Source organism: Thamnophis elegans, chromosome 3, assembly GCF_009769535.1.
Source record: "Thamnophis elegans isolate rThaEle1 chromosome 3, rThaEle1.pri, whole genome shotgun sequence".
Taxonomy (NCBI): domain Eukaryota; kingdom Metazoa; phylum Chordata; class Lepidosauria; order Squamata; family Colubridae; genus Thamnophis; species Thamnophis elegans.
Genome location: NC_045543.1, coordinates 150,297,114 through 150,315,378, shown reverse-complemented (window position 1 = coordinate 150,315,378; position 18,265 = coordinate 150,297,114). Strand labels below are relative to the sequence as shown.

The following is an 18,265-nucleotide window of genomic DNA, read 5'->3' as shown; positions in this document are numbered from 1 at the left end:
CCCCAGGAGGTTGATGAGGGGCAGCTCCCCATTCTGGACCGACTCTAGCTGGGGGCTCCGGAGCTTCTGCTGAGCCGAGGGGCAAAGGGAGTTCCTGCTGCCTTGCGAAGGAGTGGTTGGAGAAGACAGCCCTTCGTGAGGAGGAGGACCCTCACCCCCATCCACACACACCCCGGGCCCTAGCAGACGCTGGGGAATGAGGAGGAAACCCCTTGCTTCAGTGGCAGAAGGAGGAGGCCTTCCAAGACGGAGCCCACGGGCAGATCCGCTCACGCCAAGCGTCAAAGGGGACTCCGCCAGCTCAGTCGCTCCCCAGGCTGATGACAGGGGCAGCAATCGGAGGCCCCCCCCCCACCTCAGAACGGCTTTGATGGGAGAAGGGAAGGCAGGGGTGTGTGTGTGTGTGTGAGCAGCGCTCCATGGGAGATGAGAAACAGAGCCAGAAAGGGGGAAGAGGGAGCTAAGGTGCCCTCCCAGGGGCTGGCCTTCTCCTACAAGGATCCCAGCATGGGGAGCCAGGCAGAAAAACCCCCCTTCTCTACAGCCCCAGAGGAGAACAATAGAATTACGGAGGTGGAAGGGACCCTGGAGGTCTTATAATCCAGCTCAAGCAGGAAGACTCTCTTGAAAGCCTCCAGGGAGGGAGCTCCAGGCAAGCTGGTTCCACTGGTTAAGTGACCTCACCGTCCGGGGGTTTCTCCTCCGTTCCAGGTGGCTTCGCTCCCGGGCTAGTTTCCCCCTATGGCTTCCTCTCCTGCCCTCCAGCGCTGTGGGGGATAGGCTGACCCCCCTCCCCTTCTTTGGGGCAGCCCCTGAGATATTGGACGACTGCTCTCCTGTGACCCCTCCTCCTTCCTTTTCACTCACTGCCCCCCCTCCCCCCCCCTGTATGAACATAGGGTCTCTGGTGGGGGTGGGGGGGCGTTGGAGGCTGCCCAGCCCTTCCCAAAGCCCTGCTGGCCTGCCTTTCATTTCCTCCCCCCTCCCCACTCAAAAGCCTTGGCTGAGCCTTGGCCTTGCTGGCCCGCATCAGCCAAGCTACTTCCTGCTCCTCTCCCTCCTTCTCTAAAACCTGCTTTTTTCTTCCATGCATTTCGGAAAATCAGCCCCCCCCCCTTTTTTTTTTCTCTTTTGCCCTTTCATGGTTTCTCAGAAGTTGTGGGAGCTTCATCACTGGAGGCTTCCAAGAAGAGAGTGAAGAAAAGATGTAGGGTCTCCTGCTTGGGGGGGGGGGGGTTGGACTAGATGACCTTTGAGGTCCCTTCCATTAATTTATTAATCTGCTGTTCCCCACCTGAAGTTCCTAGCACCTGCGTGTCTGCCTCCAACCTCCTTCAGCAGTAAAAGAACCCATTCTCTCTCCCCCTCCCTCTCACACACACACATGCGCTCCCGCCCCCCCCGCCCCCCATTTAGGCCCACTGTGCAGCCCATCAGCAGCTGCCCTGGAGGAGCCATGCAGGGCTTCAACGTTTCCATGAAGGTCTTCACCAGCGTCCTTGGCTGCCTATTATGGCTAAGGAGAGTTGCCCCCTCCCCTTGTTCCACAGACAGGGGGCTTCTGTTCAGCAGAGGACCTTTCCTCCCCTTTCCCCCAGGACCCACCCCTCAGCCGGGAAGCCCTTCCCTCCCTCCCTCCCCACACTGGGTCCCTTTCCTTTCAAGGCCAGGGAGGGGGGTCTGGAGGAGCACTGGGGGCCTCTTGGAGGAAAAGTGGTTAAGCTGCTGGATCATTGGCCTGCCCCTCCCCCCTGGCAGTAGTTAAAAACCCCTAATTGAAAGAGACCCTAATTGGCTTAGTGGATAAGCAGGGGAAGAGCCGCCTAAATGCCCCGGGCTCCGGCCTTCCAGCCAAGAGGACAGAGGGGAAGCGTCCATCCCTTGGTCTCCTCTCTGGCTGGGCCACTGCCCGTTTCCCTTGCTGGCCTTTTACAGCCAAGGCCTGGCTCTGTGTGGCCGGCCAGCCCAGCGGGAGCCCCCACCCACCCTCTTTGGGTCTCAGAGGTCCCTTCATGGCTGCGAGTGGCTCTCCCCAGCCCCTGGCAAGCTTTAGGGGGGGAGATGGGCAGCCCACGGACTGTGGATCGTGGCCACCCCAGCACCCAGATGGGGAGTTTTCCATGTTGCAAAGTTAGGGTATTTGCTTCCAAAGAAGAAGAAGGACGAAAAGGGGAGTGGGAGACCCTTGAGAGGGAAAGCAGCCCACCCCCACCTTCAAACACCCCCCCCCCCCTTTGTTACGGTGACTGTCAGGGTGCAATTCCAGGCTATTTTCTTCAGGAGCAGCTGCTCTCCCCAAATCCTCCCCGAGAGAAGGCCAGACCCCCCCCCCCTCCATCTCCAATGCAGGAAATTGCAGGCACCACCCAACCAAAGACCCCCACCCACCTTCTCTACTTGAGCGGTGATGTCTGAAGACCCACAGACACGCACAAGGAAGGGCCCAGCTCAAGGCCTCTTTCCAGGGTTCCCAGGGGCTGCGAGGTCAGCAGGGTGAAGGCAGGAGGTGGTTGTGGCCAGGTATGCCCAGGCAGCCCCTCTGCTTCACCAGCTGCACTGTGTCCCTTGCTCCCAGGTGCCCCCCCAGGGGCTGCCCACTGCCTCCGCCCACCCGGTTAGGTCTGGCAAGAGAGGCCGGGTCTGGCTCCCCTCAATTAAAGAAGATCATCTACTGGGACCCCAGAAGGCCCCCCCCCCTCTGCCCTCTGGAATGGGCTTCCCCGTGACCCAAAGGACACCCCTCCTCTCCCCCTGCCCCAGTTGCTGGTGCTCTGAAGGACCTTGAAGGGCTGACTCTGTCCAGGCCCCCGAGGAGGGTGACCGAAGCCCCCTTCGGACGAGGTGGGTTTATTTCCTTTTTTCTCCCTTCCTGTCATCTTTTATTCTTTCCTTTTGCCTTTCACGGCACTGTTTTCTTGCCTTTTATGCTTTCCTTGTGAGACCCCCCCCCCCGGGGCATTAAAATGTTACCCATAACAGAAAAAACCGGATCGTCACTTACAACACTGGGAGGCCTCGGGGGGCATCAGCTGCTGCTGCTCCTCTTCCGTGGGAGACGGCTGAGAGAGAGAGGGAGGGAGGGAGGGGGGGGAGAAGGTGAGGGCAGAGGAAGCTCTTCAGGGTCCGGCTGTGGCACCTCAACCACCCGCCACAGAGCCACCTTCAGCGGCTGCCAGAGAAGGGACGGCACCTGCCAACGCCCCATCCCGCCTGGGGGAGCAGAAGCACCGCACTCAGCCGGTTTCCAGGCTGCCTGAGCAGCCCCCCCACCCCCTCTGCAGCCCCTGAGCCGCCTCCTTAGCAGCCCCCGGGACAGGAACAAAAGAGCAAAACCGTGGCTACGTGGCATCCTTGTAGGCTGCCCAGAGCCGCTCCACAGGGGAGATGGGCAGCATAAAACAGAAAGAAAGAAAGAAAGAAAGAAAGAAAGAAAGAAAGAAAGAAAGAAAGGAAGGGAGGGATGGATGGATGGAGAGAGAAAGAGAGAAAGAGAGGGAGGAAGGAAGGAAGGGATGGAGAGAGAAAGAGAGAAAGGAAGAAAGGAAGGAAGGAAGGAAGGAAGAAAGAGAGGGTGGGAGGGAGGGAGAGAGAGAGAGAAAGAAAGAAAGAAAGAAAGAAAGAGAGGGAGGGAGGAAGGGAGAGAGAGAAAGAAAGAAAGAAAGGAATGGAGGGAGGGAGGGAGGGAGGGAGAGAGAGAAAGGAAGGAAGGAAGGAAGGGAGGGAGGGAGGGAGGGAGAGAGAGAGAAAGAGAGAAAGAGAGAAAGAGAGAAAGGAAGGAAGGAAGGAAAGAAAGAAAGAAAGAAAGAAAGAAAGAAAGAAAGAAAGAAAGAAAGAAAGAAAGAACAGCACCTCCCCCTCCCTTCTTCAAAGGGTCTTCTCCCGCCTGGGCTGGGCTGGGCCCTGAGCCCCGTAAGAGTCCCAAGCCTGCAGGCCGAATGTTTCATTGTCCTCCAGGCCTCCCTTGTTCTTTTCTTCCTAACATTGTTCTGTGCTGCTCTCGGTGTGGAGAGACCCCTCAATCTCTCTCTCTCTCTTTTCTTTCTTTCTTTCTTTCTTTCTTTCTTTCTATCTATCTCTCTCTCTCTCTCTCTCTCTCCCCCTCCCTCTCTCCTCCCTCTCTCTAAATGAAGTCAAGGACTACCTGTGTATGTAAGGAAATGGGGGGGGGGGAATCTCACCTGTGCATGCCCAGCCCTGCCTGTCTCATACCTGCTGGAGCCACCCAGGCACACCCAGGGGGGAACTGATCCAGCTTCTGCTACAGCCCCCCCCCCCAAAAAAAAATCTCCCCCAGTGTGGCCTAAGCTATACACCACCCCAAAAAAGGGGGCTGGTTGCAGGAGCCTCCAGCCCCCACCCCCACCCCACCCCCCCAGCCAAGCACATTAACAGCCTCAGATCAGGATTTCTTTCTTATTCTTTCTCCAAAAGGCTGGGGTGGGTGGGTGGGGGTTAAACGGCCAAAATTATAGAGCAGCACAACGGTGCAAACTGCAGGGGGGGGAGACGCCCCCACTCATCACAGAGTTTGCACCGTTACACAAAGACCAAAAAAGCACCAAAGGCAAATTAACGCTCTGAGCTGCAATCTGTCTTAAACCTTAACCGAATTCAATACATTTTCCTCAGCAATTATACCAAAACGATTTTCAAATTACTCCCGTGATTGTTTTCGGTATAATTACAGGCTCCTGAATATGACCTACATTTCACAATGCGCCTCACTTTGGAAAAGCAGAAGGGGCAGGTTTTCCAGAGCTGACCTTGCAAATGCCTCCCTCCCACCCACACCCCCATCCCCACCCGTCCCACCACCAGGCTGCCCCCTTACCCCGCGGACCCCACGAAAGGAGCTTGCCGCGGGTGGGGGTGTGTGGAGAGGATGCTGCCTGTGAGCACGGCCTTCCTCATTCTGCCCTGGACCCAGACTCTCCAGCCCCGGAGGGATCCCCTCTGCCCAACTCCCCGCGTTTGATTAACTCAGCTCCTTCCTGAGGCCTCCAGGGGAAGAGCCATAGCCCTTAAGGAGCCAAGGTGGCGCAGTGGTTAAATGCAGCATTGCAGGCTACTTCAGCTGACTGCAGTTCTGCAGTTCGGCGGTTCAAATCTCACCGGCTCAGGGTTGACTCAGCCTTCCATCCTTCCGAGGTGGGTAAAATGAGGACCCGGATTGTTGTTGGGGGCAATATGCTGACTCTGTAAACCGCTTAGAGAGGGCTGAAAGCCCTATGAAGCCGTATATAAGTCTAAATGCTATTGCTATTGCTACTTATATCTATATATCTATATATCTATATATCTATATATCTATATATCTATATATCTATATATCTATATATCTACATATCTACATATCTACATATCTATATATCTATCCATCCATCCATCCATCCATCCATCCATCCATCCATCCATCCATCTATCTATCTCTATATCTATATTAAAAAGAGCTGAGGTGGCGCAGTGGTTAGGGTGCAGTATTGCAGGCCACTTCAGCTGACTGCTATCTGCAGTTTGGTGGTTCAAATCTCACCAGGCTTCAATCTGCCTTCGCTCGGTGAACACTCTGATGGAGTGCAGGAGTTCATGGCTTCCATGACAGCCATGGGCCTGACCCAGGTAATTCGAGGCCCTACCCACTCAGCGGGGCACACACTCGACCTCGTATTCCTCTCGGAGCAGTGGAGTTATGATCTTGGTCTGAGGGGAAATGAGATCATTCCCCTGTCGTGGTCAGACCACTACCTACTGAGGCTAGACTTCCGGAGGCCAAACCCCCACCGTGGGGAGGAGGAACCGACCAGGTGGTTCCGCCCCAGGCGACTGATGGACCCTGTTAGGTTCCAGACGGAGCTTGGGGTCATTCCAGATGCTCTCGCCCACAGTTCGGCGGAGACTCTTGCTGCGGCCTGGCACTCGGCAGCATCAGAGTCTCTGGACCGAATTGCGCCACTACGGCCCCTCCGGGTCAGCGGCTCGCGGAGACCCCCTTGGTTCACCGAGGAGCTCCGCGAGATAAAGCGCCGGAGGAGACGCCTAGAGCACCTGTGGAGGTCCGATAGGTCCGTATCGAACCGAGCACTGTTGACAGCTTGCACCAAGGAGTATATTCGGGCATTGAGAACTGCCAAAAGATCACACATTGCCTCCTTGGTAGTGTCCGCCGAGTCCCGCCCAGCCGCCCTGTTTAGGATAACCCGCTCCCTCCTAAATAGGAGGGAGACGGGGAACCCCCTGCAGGGTAAGGCTGAGGAGTATGTTCAGTTCTTGGCGGACAAAGTTGCTCGGTTTCGATCGGACCTGGACTCCACTCCTGCAGATCCAGCCGAGACACAAGGGAATGACTTGGCAGACCATCTCTGGGTTGAGTTTCAGGATGTTGCCTCTGGGGATGTGGACAAGGCTATGCGAGCTGTGAGTTCCTCCACCTGTATACTGGACCCGTGTCCCTCTTGGCTGACTGCCAACAGCAGAGAGGTGACATGAGGCTGGATCCAGGCGGTCGTTACCGCCTCTCTTCGGGAGGGATACCTCCCCACCGCGCTTAAGGCGGCGGTGGTGAGGCCCCTCCTGAAGAAACCGTCCTTGGATCCAGCAGTTCTTAATAACTACCGTCCAGTCTCCAACCTCCCCTTTGTGGGGAAGGTTGTTGAGAAGGTGGTGGCCTTACAGCTTCAGCGTACCTTGGAGGAAGCTAACTATCTTGACCCCTTCCAGTCTGGCTTCAGGCCCGGTTACAGCACAGAAACCGCTTTGGTTGCATTGACCGATGATCTCTGGAGAGCCAGAGATGGAGGCTACGCGTCCATCCTGGTTCTCCTTGACCTCTCAGTGGCTTTCGATACCATCGACCATGGTATCCTTCTGCGACGACTGCGGGAGGTGGGGGTGGGCGGCACTGTTCTACAGTGGTTCTCCTCCTACCTCTCGGACAGGTCGCAGTCGGTGTTGGTGGGGAGGGAGAGATCGTCCCCGAGGCCCCTAACCTATGGGGTGCCGCAGGGCTCGGTTCTGTCCCCCCTGCTATTCAACATATACATGAAACCGCTGGGCGAGATCATTCGGAGGCACGGGATTAAGTACCACCAATATGCGGACGATACACAGTTGTATCTGTCCGCCCCGTGCCAACTCAATGAAGCGGTGGACGTGATGAACCGGGGCCTTGAGGCTGTTAAAGACTGGATGAGAGCTAACAAACTGGTGCTCAACCCGGAAAAGACTGAGTGGCTGTTGTGTTTTCCTCCCAAAAATTCGGCTAACGCTCCATCAATCAGGCTGGGGGGGCAAAATTTATACCCCTCAGACAGGGTCCGCAACTTGGGAGTCCTCCTGGATCCACAGCTGAGTTTTGACCACCATTTGTCAGCTGTGACCAGGGGGGCATTTACCCAGGTTCGCCTGGTGCGCCAGTTGCGGCCCTACCTGAACCGGGAGGCCCTCACAACAGTCACTCGAGCCCTTGTGACCTCAAGACTGGGCTACTGCAATGCGCTCTACATGGGGCAGCCCTTGAAGAGCATCCGACGACTTCAGCTAGTCCAGAACGCGGCCGCGCGAGTGATCATGGGCGCACCACGGTTCGCCCATATAACACCGATCCTCCGTGAGCTGCGCTGGCTACCTGTTGATCGTCGGGTGCACTTCAAGGTCCTCTTTACCACCTATAAAGCGCTCCATGGTAGTGGATCTGGCTATCTGAGAGACCGCCTCCTGCCAATTACCTCCCTGCGTCCCATCAGATCGCACAGGGTAGGCCTCCTCTGAATTCCATCCGCCAGTCAGTGCCGACTGGCGACTACGCGGAGGAGAGCCTTCTCTGTTGCGGCTCCGACGCTATGGAACAACCTCCCCGTGGAGATCCGTACCCTCACCACAGTCCAGGCCTTCCGCACAGCCCTTAAGATCTGGCTATCCCGTCAGGCCTGGGGATAGGATTTATTCTCACCCCGCCCGAATGTTGAGTGAATGTTGTGTTTTTATGGTTAATTTTTTTTTACTCACGTTTTTCTTTTCTTTTATGTCTCGTCTTGCACTCCCTTCCCCCATTGTTGTAAGCCGCCCTGAGTCCCCTCAGGGAAAAGGGCGGCCTATAAATGTTCAATAAAATCTAAAATCTAAATCTAAACCAGGCTCAGGGTTGACTCAGCCTTCCATCCTTCCGAGGTGGGTGAAATGAGGACCCGGATTGTTGCTGGGGGCGATATGCTGACTCTGTAAACTGCTTAGAGAGGGCTGAAAGCCCTATGAAGCGGTAGATAAGTCTAACTGCTATGGCTATTGCTATTAAGACTCTATAAAGTCCTCTGGGCGGTTTCGAGAGTCAGCCTGTTGCCCGCAACCGTCTGGGTCCTCCTTTTACCCACCTCGGAAGGAGAGAAGGCTGAGTCAACCTGGTCAGCTGGTCAGGATGGAACTGCTGGCAATGGGAATGCGGAGTTCGTCCTGCCACGCTGCGCTTTGCCCACCGTGCCACCGCAGAGACACTGCAGGAGGGAGCCCAGCCCTGGCACAGGGAGCGAGTGCCCTTAGAGGAGGCTGGCTCTGCAGTTGAGGGTCCGGATGGGCCCCAGTGCAAGAGGACCTTCGGGGGGCTGAGCAAGAGACCCACCTCTTCCTCTTCCTCCAGCGAGTTCATCTGCTTCAGCTTCTTGGTCCAGTATTTGGCTTCATCCTCAGGAATGTCTGCAGAGGAGCAAAAATTATATAGCACGTAAAGAAGTAAGTAACTTCCGGGAACGGCGAAGGGCGCGCCCACCCGCCCGCGGTCCTTACCCAGTTTTGATGAATTCTGCGCTTCCACGCATGTGCAGGATGCATACAGCGCCTGCACGATCCTCCAGGAGCAGCTGGAGCGTCGCGCAAACGCTAGTACGCATGGGTGCACCGAACCGGTTGGAACGGGGCGAGAAACCCACCCCTGTGCTGAACCCACCCAGCCCCCCGCCCCAGCATCTCCCAGGGCTTTTAATCAGGCGCTTTGAAGAGGGCTGCATTTGGGGGCTTCTGGGGCTGCCCCCCTTCTCCTCTTGCGATGAAGGGGGGGGGGACTGTCTCTGGCTGGGATCTTTGCCTTCAGGGTCCCTCTGGCCCACGGAAGGGAAACTGGGCCGCCTGCTGGCTTTCTACATTTTAAGTCAAAGGCTCTAGGTTGCCTTGGGAACTGTATTTTGAGAAAGCCACAGATGTAAATAGATAAGCAGCATAGACATCTTTCTCTCTTGCCCCCCTCCCTCTCCCTCCCTCTCTCACACACACACGTACAGATGCCCCAAGGACAGCCGCTTCCCTTCTCCGGGAGCCCCCAGCCCGACTCCCTCTTCCACTTCCCAAACTGGGTCGAGGAAGGGAAGGAACGAAAGCCCCCCTCCCCCCCCCCCCCAGGCAGAGGCCCCGGGCAGGATGAGGGCCAGGAGCTCCCTCCAGACAGAAGCGGCACCGGCAATTATTTTCCTGACCGCATTTTCAGCAGGGAGGCTGGGATGGCTGTCGTGAAGGTGGAACTCCAAAACTGGCGACTCTGCCCTTTTTACGGGGCTCGAGAACGGAAATAGAACCTGCAAGGCGAAGCAGAGCCCTCTAGGCCGGAGGAAGCCCAGATTCAGAGGCCTCTTCTTTCATGCCAACCGCTCCCCCCCTACGCAGCAGAAGAGTTTCCAAGCAAAACGTTGGCAGCGCACAGACTGGAAAGGACCTTGGAGATCATCTAGCCTAACCCCTGCCTGGCGAAGGACTCCGTGGCTGCAGCATCCTAGCAAGTGGCCACCTGCCCTTTGTCCAGTGAGGGAGAGTCCGTTCCACTGTTGAACTTCGGCTCTTTCTGTGGGGAAATTGGCACGACAGTCCCACCCAAATCAGCCCTCCGGTGATTGAAACCCCGGGACTCTGCCCACCCTGGACGAAACGCCCCTCGGAGATGCTCAACAGCAGTCACGAAGCCTCCTCTGGGCCCAACGAACCCAGTAGGTACAAGGTGTGTTTAAAAAAAATAACAATTAATGTCAGGTCAGGATCCGGGCCGCCTTCCACCTTCTTGTGGCCAGCTAGAGCAGGAAGTCAGCTTGGCTCACCCCAGGCTGGTTCCTGGTCCGGATTCTCCCACATCAATGGCTTCATGAGCCATTCAGACGTTTTGCCCGGCTCCTCCCTGCTGACAGTAAAAACGGGGGGCGGGGGGGGGGGGGAGGACGGGACATTGCAAACCTCGGGCGCTCCACGAACACCGTGTGTGTGTGTGAACAGGACTCTGATATGGCCCCCCCCATGAGCTCCTTCGAGACTCCTGGACAACTGGTCTGGCTGGAGACTTCAACTCCTTCATGCCCTCCAGGGACTCCTAAATCTCTCGTTTCCTCCTCCTTCCCTCCCTCCCCTTCCTTCCGTTCTTCCCTCCCTCCCTCCTTTCCGTTAATTAACCGCCCATCTTACCACATGGTAACTCTGTGTGGTTAACATTAAAAGATAAAATATTACAAAACCTATACACAATACAAATATTAAAACAAGATACACCTTTTTCTGCCTCGGACTACTGATTCAGCCAAAAAAAACCTTCCCCCCCCTTCCTTGCATCTTCCCTCGTGAACATCTGCTCCAGTTGTGCCTCAGCCTCTCACTCCTCCTTCCTACAAAGATTTCCCATTTGCTGATGCTCCTCCTTATTTAATTCCACCCTCTTCAATTCCTGGGCATGTTTCACACAGATATCTTAAGCCCCCCCTTCCCCACTTTCTTCCCACGGGGGGGGGGGGATTTCCAGGGTCTTATTCTTGAGAAGTTTCCGGCTGCCCCATCTATCCTTCACCTGGAGGATTTCTACCCATCTGGCTAAACTTGCTGAAAGTGGATCTCCTGAAATCGTGTGTGTGTGTGTGTGTGTGTGTGTGTGTTTGTGTGTGTGTGTTTGTGTGTTTATGACTCAATGTCTTATTCCATAATTTTCTGAACCTCAAGATAAGCCAAAGATATATTTTTTTCCAAAAGGCAACTGGACTTGATTGGGCGTTTTTTTTACTTTGAAGAGGTTTCGCTTCTCATCCCAGAAGCTTCTTCAGTTCCGACTGGTGGGGAGTGGAAGGATTTATATTCCTTGTGGTCACCTGGTCCTTGGCACTCTGCTCTTCTATGTTTATTTATTTATTAGACTTATATACCGCTTCATAGGGCTTTCAGCCCTCTCTAAGCGGTTTACAGAGTCAGCATATCACCCCCAACAATCCGGGTCCTCATTTCACCCACCTCGGAAGGATGGAAGGCTGAGTCAACCTTGAGCCGGTGAGATTAGAACCGCTGAACTGCAGATAACAGTCAGCTGAAGTGGCCTGCAGTACTGCACCCTAACCACTGCGCCACCTTGGCTGAGTTGCAGCCGAAGAAAGTCCCTGGGGGGGGCTGCCCTTCATGGCTCTTTCACTGGAGCCGAGTCCCAGAAAGGATCCGGCCGCTAAATGCCCCCCATGCCCCCCGGGAAGAAAAGCTCGGCCAGACTCACCAAAGGGCAGCTCGAATCTCGTGTCCAGCAAAATCCTGTGTGGGGTGGGGTTCTTGGTGCCGCAGACCTCCTGGCCGTTCATCAGGACCTCGGCCTCCAGGGTGGACCACTCCCCGGGGCCTTCCTGGAGTGAGGAAAAGGCCAGCGTGAGAGAGACCCCCTAGGCAGACTCCGGGGGGCCCAAGGCCAGCCAAAGGCCCGGAAGGGAACAGAGGGGGTCAGCGAAGCCCCCTGGCTGCTGTCCGGATGTCCTCTGCCCACTCCAGCCCGGAGGCGTCTTCCCCAGACCATGGAAGCCAATTCCCTCCAGCCACTTTGAATCTCTTGACCACCACCAAAGTCTGCGACTCAGTCGTGGTTGTCCCGAAGGGGTTTTTTCCCCATAAAGCAACTGGACTTTCATGGTGTTTTTTTCCTTTGAAAATGTCCCACTGTTCCTCCAAAAAGCTTCTTAAATTCCTAACAGGCTGAAAAACTGAACCGGCTGCTTCCATTCTCCAACAGCCAGTTAGAACCGAAGAAGCTTCTTGGATGAGAAGCGAGAGGTTTTCAAAGGAGATGAAAAGCAAGGAAGTCCGGTTGCCTTTTGCAAAAAGCCCCTTTGGGATCAGCCCCCATTGAAAAGGGTTGAGAAAGGGGCGCCCCCCCCCCCTCAGCTCCCCCCCTCCCCTGGGCGCTCCTCTTGGCTCCAAAGGAGAAGGGAGGGCAACACCACCACCCCCGCGGGCATCTCACAGGATGCAAGCCAGGAGCCGCTCGGAGTGGGGAGGGGAAGGAAGGGGGGCCGTTTCAGTCAGTGACTGTTCAAAGTTACAACGGCACTGAAAAAAAACGACTCACGGCCGTTTTCCCCCTTCGCAACCCTTGCAGCGTCTCCCCCTGGTTGGGTGATCCAAACTCAGCCCCTTGGCCACTGACTCATACTTATGACCGTTGCTGTGTCCCAAGGTCACATGATCCCTTTTTGCAACCTTCTCATGAGCAAAGTCAATGGGGAAGCCAGATTCATTTAACGGCTGTGTGACTAATTGCGGTGATTCGCTTAATAACGGTGTCGAGAAAGGTCGTAGAATGAGGCAACACTCACTTAACGAAACTCTCACTAGCAACAGTTCAGTTGTGGTCGTAAGCCGAGGACCCCCTGTATTTCAATGCCTCGATCTCGACCAAGAAGAGCCCAGAAAGGCGCAGGAGGGGTGGGGGGCTGGAATACGTCAGTGGCAACGAGGTTGCCCTCAGAAGCCGGGCCTGGGCACCTACGGCGGAGGGAGGGTCTACATCTCAGAGGACAAGCATTGGGAAATGCAGGGGGTCTTCAACTTATGACCACAATTGGCAGCAGAATTTCTGTTGCTAAGCGAGGCAATTGTTCAAGGGAACAAGGCTGGGGAGGGCGATGCGTGAAGCCCGTGGGAGCCCTGGGGGGCTTGTGCCAAATGCAAAAGAGGCAGGGGGAGGCTTAGGGGGAGCGGGTGAAGCTGCATGGGGTTAGGGGTAAGATGTGGTGTGGGGGGGATGGGTGGGGGTGCATGGGAGGTGCTGGGGAGTCTGCGCAAGGGAGCGAGGGAGGCATGGCAAGGGGGTGCAGGGGGGCACAAGGGGGAGGCCAGGATTGAAGAGGGGGTGCAGGGGGGGCACAAGGGAGAGGCCAGGGTTGAAGAGGGGGTGCAGGGGGGGCACAAGGGAGAGGCCAGGGTTGAAGAGGGGGGGCAGGGAGTGCAGGGGGGGCACAAGGGGGAGGCCAGGGTTGAAGAGGGGTTGAAGAGGGGGTGCAGGGGGGTGCAGGGGGAGGCCAGGGTTGAAGAGGGGTTGAAGAGGGGGTGCAGGGGGGTGCAGGGGGAGGCCAGGGTTGAAGAGGGGTTGAAGAGGGGGTGCAGGGGGGTGCAGGGGGGCACAAGGGGGAGGCCAGTGTTGAAGGGGTGCAGGGGGTGCAGGGGGTGCACAAGGGGGAGGCCAGGGTTGAAGAGGGGGTGCAGGGGGGCAGGGGGGGCACAAGGGAGAGGCCAGGGTTGAAGAGGGGGTGCAGGGGTCCAAGGGAGGTGTGCAGGGGAGGGCGGGGGGGGGGGAAGCGCAACCAGGCTCATGGGGAGGGGGAGGGATGGGGGAAAGGATGCTGAGCCAAAGGGCCGTCTGTTGGAGACCCCCTGCCGAAGAGGGGAAGGTCCCACGAGGTCACCCAGGAGAGGAGACTGGGGCAAAGCAGCAGGGCTGGGAGGGCGACTGACCTCATCCGACTGCCGGACGCTCTCCAGGGCGATCCAGGCCGTGCCCACCATGGTGTCCCAGATCAGCCCTTTGTTCCACACTTCCACAATCAGGCCCAGGTCCAGGCGGCTGATCTCGCTGCAGAGGCCGAAGGGGGGAGAGAATAGAGATGTCAGCAACCCAGGGGGATGGGGGGGGGGGGCATGAGCTCCTCACCCGGGAGTCTTCCTGCCAAAGGCTCCCCCCCCAATTCCCCTTTGGACCAGCCCCCCCCCCATTGCAGGCAGAGGTCAACTCCTGTCCAGCCTCTTTGGAAAACCCCAGCTGGGCCCAATGCAGGGGAATAACCGGCCCTGCGATGGCACTCCTTGGCCACTAGAGGCCGCTCTGGACCCAGAAATCCAAGGCTTCGTAGGCACGGCTGATGAAGAGGAGGAGGAGGAGGAGGAGGAAGAGGCAATGGAGCCTTAGATCAGGGGCTCTGCCGGCCTTTAGCCAGTGTGGGGACCACCGTCCTCCAGAGAAAAGTCCAGGTGGAGTTTTTAGAGAAGGAAAAAGCGCTTTCTTTGGCCTCTGGAGCTCAACGTTCACATCAATTTAAGGGCGTCCAAACTTGGGAACTTTTAAGACTTGTGGACTTCAGCTCCCAGAATTCGGCTCCCATACTGGCTGGGGAATTCTGGGAGTTGAAGTCCACAAGTCTTAAAAGTTCCCAAGTTTGAATGTAGGAGAGAAGGAAGGGGGGAAGGAAGGAGGAAAGGAAGGGGGAAAGGAAGGAGAGAAGGAGAAAAGAAAGGAGGGAAGGAAGGAAGGAGGGAAGGAGAGAAGGAGGGAAGGAGGGAAGGGGGAAGGAGGGAAGGGGGAAAGGAAGGAGAGAAGGAGAAAAGAAAGGGAAGGAAGGAAGGTAGGAGAGAAGGAAGGGGGAAGGAAGGAGGAAAGGAAGGGGGAAAGGAAGGGGGAAAGGAAGGAGAGAAGGAGAAAAGAAAGGAGGGAAGGAAGGAAGGAGGGAAGGAGAGAAGGAGGGAAGGAGGGAAGGGGGAAGGAGGGAAGGGGGAAAGGAAGGAGAGAAGGAGAAAAGAAAGGGAAGGAAGGAAGGAAGGAGAGAAGGAGGGAAGGGGAAGGAGGGAGGGAAGGAAGGGGAGTAGGAGAGAAGAAACGAGGGAAGGAAAGAGGGAGGGAGGGAAGAAGAAGTAGGACCGTTGTAAGATAAGATGGATCTATGGGATGTTAAGAAAGCAATCTTCAAGTATATTGTTAACAGTAGGGAAAAATTGTTATAAATACATATTATTAATAACAGTTATGAGATCATATAATTGTGAATGTATATATGAAATTGATAAAATAAAATAAAATAAAAAAATAAAAGTTCCCAAGTTTGGACACCCCTGATTTAAGGCCATTCGTTTTAGAGCCCCTCCCCTCATTCGCTCCGACAGAATTCAGTTGCAACTCAGTTAATCCTATTAACTCGGGATTTTATAAAATGCAATGGATTCCGATCCGGACACGAGGTTTCCCTAGCCTGTTGCTGGGAGAAAGTCCAGATCCGGGTTTCTTGGTGCGGGATCACCAGGAATCGACCCGAAGGGATCCACAGCCAGGAAAGGCCTGGGGGGGCTTTGGGCAGACCCCGTGGGCTCCACTTACAAGAGGAAGTCCTGCTCCCAAGACGGCTGGGCCCCACGGACAGCAACTGTGGTGCTCTTGACATTCTGCACCTTCAGCGTCACGTAAGTGTTGAATTTATCTGGACAGAAGGATATTATTTTTTTCCATGAGACAAATGTTGGTAACTCTTTGCCAACACAAAACAGAAAACTCCCCCCCCCCCCCCCCACACACACAGAATTTGACAAGTGGCCCCAGAACAACGCTGGTTAAAATTGTAGCTTTCCCATTTGAATTCCGGCCCAAATGAAGGAAGGCCGAGGAAGCCCCGAGAAGAGACAGCCACCAGATCCAACAGAACTGGATAAATTTAACCCAGTCTCCAATCTCGAATTGAATTGAATTTATTGCACTTATATGCCGCCCTTTTCCCCGGAGGGGACTCAGGGAGGCTCACAATCCAAGTCAGGGAAGGGGATACAGATAAGGGATAAAAAAGACAGAACAGAACAATACACAATTTAAAAGCACACAACAACCATACCATTCGAGGGGGGGGGGCAAAAGCTCTTTAGCCCCAGGCCTGTCGGAACAGCCAGGTTTTAAGGGCTTTGCGGAAGGCCTGGAGGGTGGTGAGGGTTCGAATCTCCACGGGGAGCTCGAAATCTTCTGTTTTGATAGCTGCTCTGCAGGAAATGGAACATCTAAACCAGGAATGTCCCACCTGTCCTACTTCAAGACCGGTGGACTTCAATTCCCAGAATTCCCCAACCAGCCGGGCACATCTCTAACATGGGAACCTTCTCCCAAAATGCCCAGCCAGGTTTTGAGAAGACAAGCGAGCCCAACCCTCTCTGCCACGGGCTGGAGTTCTCCCGAGAGGTTGGCACCCACGCCCACCCTCTTCTGTGGCCGAGAGGGGCGAAGGCAGAAGGGGACGGCTGGGAACTCTCCCACCGAAGGGGAGGCCTGAAAGGTGCTTTCAGAAGGCCCGGCCCTTCGGTCTCTGGGAGCCTTCCAGGGGCTGGGATTAACTTCTGCACTTGATCTGCCAAACCCCTTTCCTGCCAGGCATCCTTCAGAGGGAGGAGGATAAAGGCCCACAGAAAGGGAAAGTCCCACGGAGGAAACAAGACAGAGCAGACCACAAGTCCCCCCCATCCCCCCCCTGGGGGGCCTTCTGGAAGGGCCATCCCAACCGGAGGCCATCCCCACTTCCGGGGGTCCCTAAAGGGGGCTCCGTCTCGGCACCTTCTCTCCACCTGTCTGGAGGTGCAGGGAGCCCCAGGCCGGAAGACCATCACCAAGACGGGGGAACAACTAAGCCCCACATGAGCAAACACAACCCCCCCCCCCCAAAAAAAGCCATTGTGCGCCTACCTGGAGGTCCCTGGAGCTTTGCTTTCTTTACTGGGGAGAGAAGGAGAGAGCAGAAGTTCATTATTATCCATATTCCAAGCCACAAGACGGTTCCTCTCGGGGGGGGGTGTCAAACATTGGGAGGGGGGGAGAGGAAGGAGGAAGAAACAGCCCCCCCCCCCAGACAAGCTGTTCTCCAGCTTCATCTCTGGCACAAAAGCCTCCTGCACTCCCTCCGGAAAAAGTGGGGCAGAGGCAGGCTCAGAAAGAAGGGGGCTTTAGGGTAGCCTTAGAGATTGGAGGGGAGGGGGGAGAATAAATGGATTTATAACTGCTGTTAGGAAGAACGGAAGCCATTTCTTTCTTATTCCTCCTTTTCTCTCTCTCTTCCTTGGTTTCACTTCTTTTTCTATGACTTTTCTGTTTCTCTTACCTTTAATTTAAAAGGTTAAGGCATTCTGGATAAAAATATGGTGGATTATGCAAAATATCTTTAAAAGAAGGATAAAGTTTACTCCTCAGTTATTTTTACTAGGTATATGTACTGACTTTACAGTGGTAGAGACCAATTTGATTCTGCACCTGATAACTGCAGCAAGACTGTTGGTGGCGCAATATTGGAAGAAGGAAGACTTGCCTACAATTCAAGAATGGACATTGAAAGTCACAAACTTAGCCGAGATGGCTAAAATATCGGCATATCTTAAAGATCACTCAAATGAGAGATATAAACGAGACTGGGAAAAATGGATTGACTATATACAAAATAAATACGGGACCAAGAAATTCCAGTTAGCCTATGCTTAAGATCAGAAATGATTCAAACTGTTTAAAATTAGTTCAGCAAGAAGAAGCTAAGGTCAATGCAGAATGTTATTAATTTCTTTATTTCTTTTTTCTCAATAGATTTTAGACTGTGTTTGTTAGAAATCCATACCGTGTACGGGTTCTGGGAAGTCGGGGGGGGGGAGGAGGAGGGGGGTTGGAGGGGAGGGTGGAGGGAGGGAGGGGTATATATTAGGCTAGACAAAAATTTGGTGGTAAACTAGAATTATTTTGACATATAAAAAATTGTACTTCGATGTCTTACTGATTGAGGAATGATGAAATGTTTGTCTTAAAAGAAATAAAACTTTTGAACTGAATTTAAAATTTTCTACTGCTTTTACTCTGGGGGGGGGGGACTCCGTAATACAAATGCCATGCACACGTGTGTAAAGAAAAACGGGGGTTTTATATAAAATAGATAAAACCCCAGGAATGGCCCCAAAGAGGCCCAAGCCCAGGGCTGCAATGACGCTGGGGCTCCAGCAGGGGGAGCCAGGCCACCTTCCCGAATAGATGGGATCCTTTCCCCCCCCCCCAACCGCCCCTCCCCACTGTGAGATCCCTGGTGAGAGGAAGAGCCTCTTCTGCCAGAGGGGCTGTTCCGGCCCCACATATCAGCCCCAGAACAAACCCCCCCCCCCCGGAGCAATTCTGGTCCAGCAAGAGGGGAGGGGAGGGGCAGGAGGCAACCCCCCCCTCTCCCGAGGCCAAGGGTCCAGGGCTGCCATCTAGCAGGCCAGGGGTCCGAAAGGCCAGGGAGCCCCTTCCTTG

General features: G+C 55.2%; 1 protein-coding gene across 3 annotated transcripts in view; it reads right to left on the bottom strand.

The window, feature by feature from the left end:
• Window positions 1–18,265, bottom strand: part of LOC116505807 (protein unc-13 homolog B-like) — a 158,164-nt gene that overhangs the window by 110,535 nt on the left and 29,364 nt on the right. For all 3 annotated transcript variants that reach the window (XM_032213211.1, XM_032213212.1, XM_032213213.1), the window contains exons 2-7: window positions 16,688–16,717; window positions 15,347–15,446; window positions 13,717–13,834; window positions 11,492–11,615; window positions 8,612–8,685; window positions 3,002–3,059 (exon numbers count right to left, since the gene is read on the bottom strand). In XM_032213211.1, the coding sequence (XP_032069102.1) occupies window positions 3,002–3,059; window positions 8,612–8,685; window positions 11,492–11,615; window positions 13,717–13,834; window positions 15,347–15,446; window positions 16,688–16,717 (504 nt within the window). The remainder of the gene's footprint in view (window positions 1–3,001; window positions 3,060–8,611; window positions 8,686–11,491; window positions 11,616–13,716; window positions 13,835–15,346; window positions 15,447–16,687; window positions 16,718–18,265) is intronic.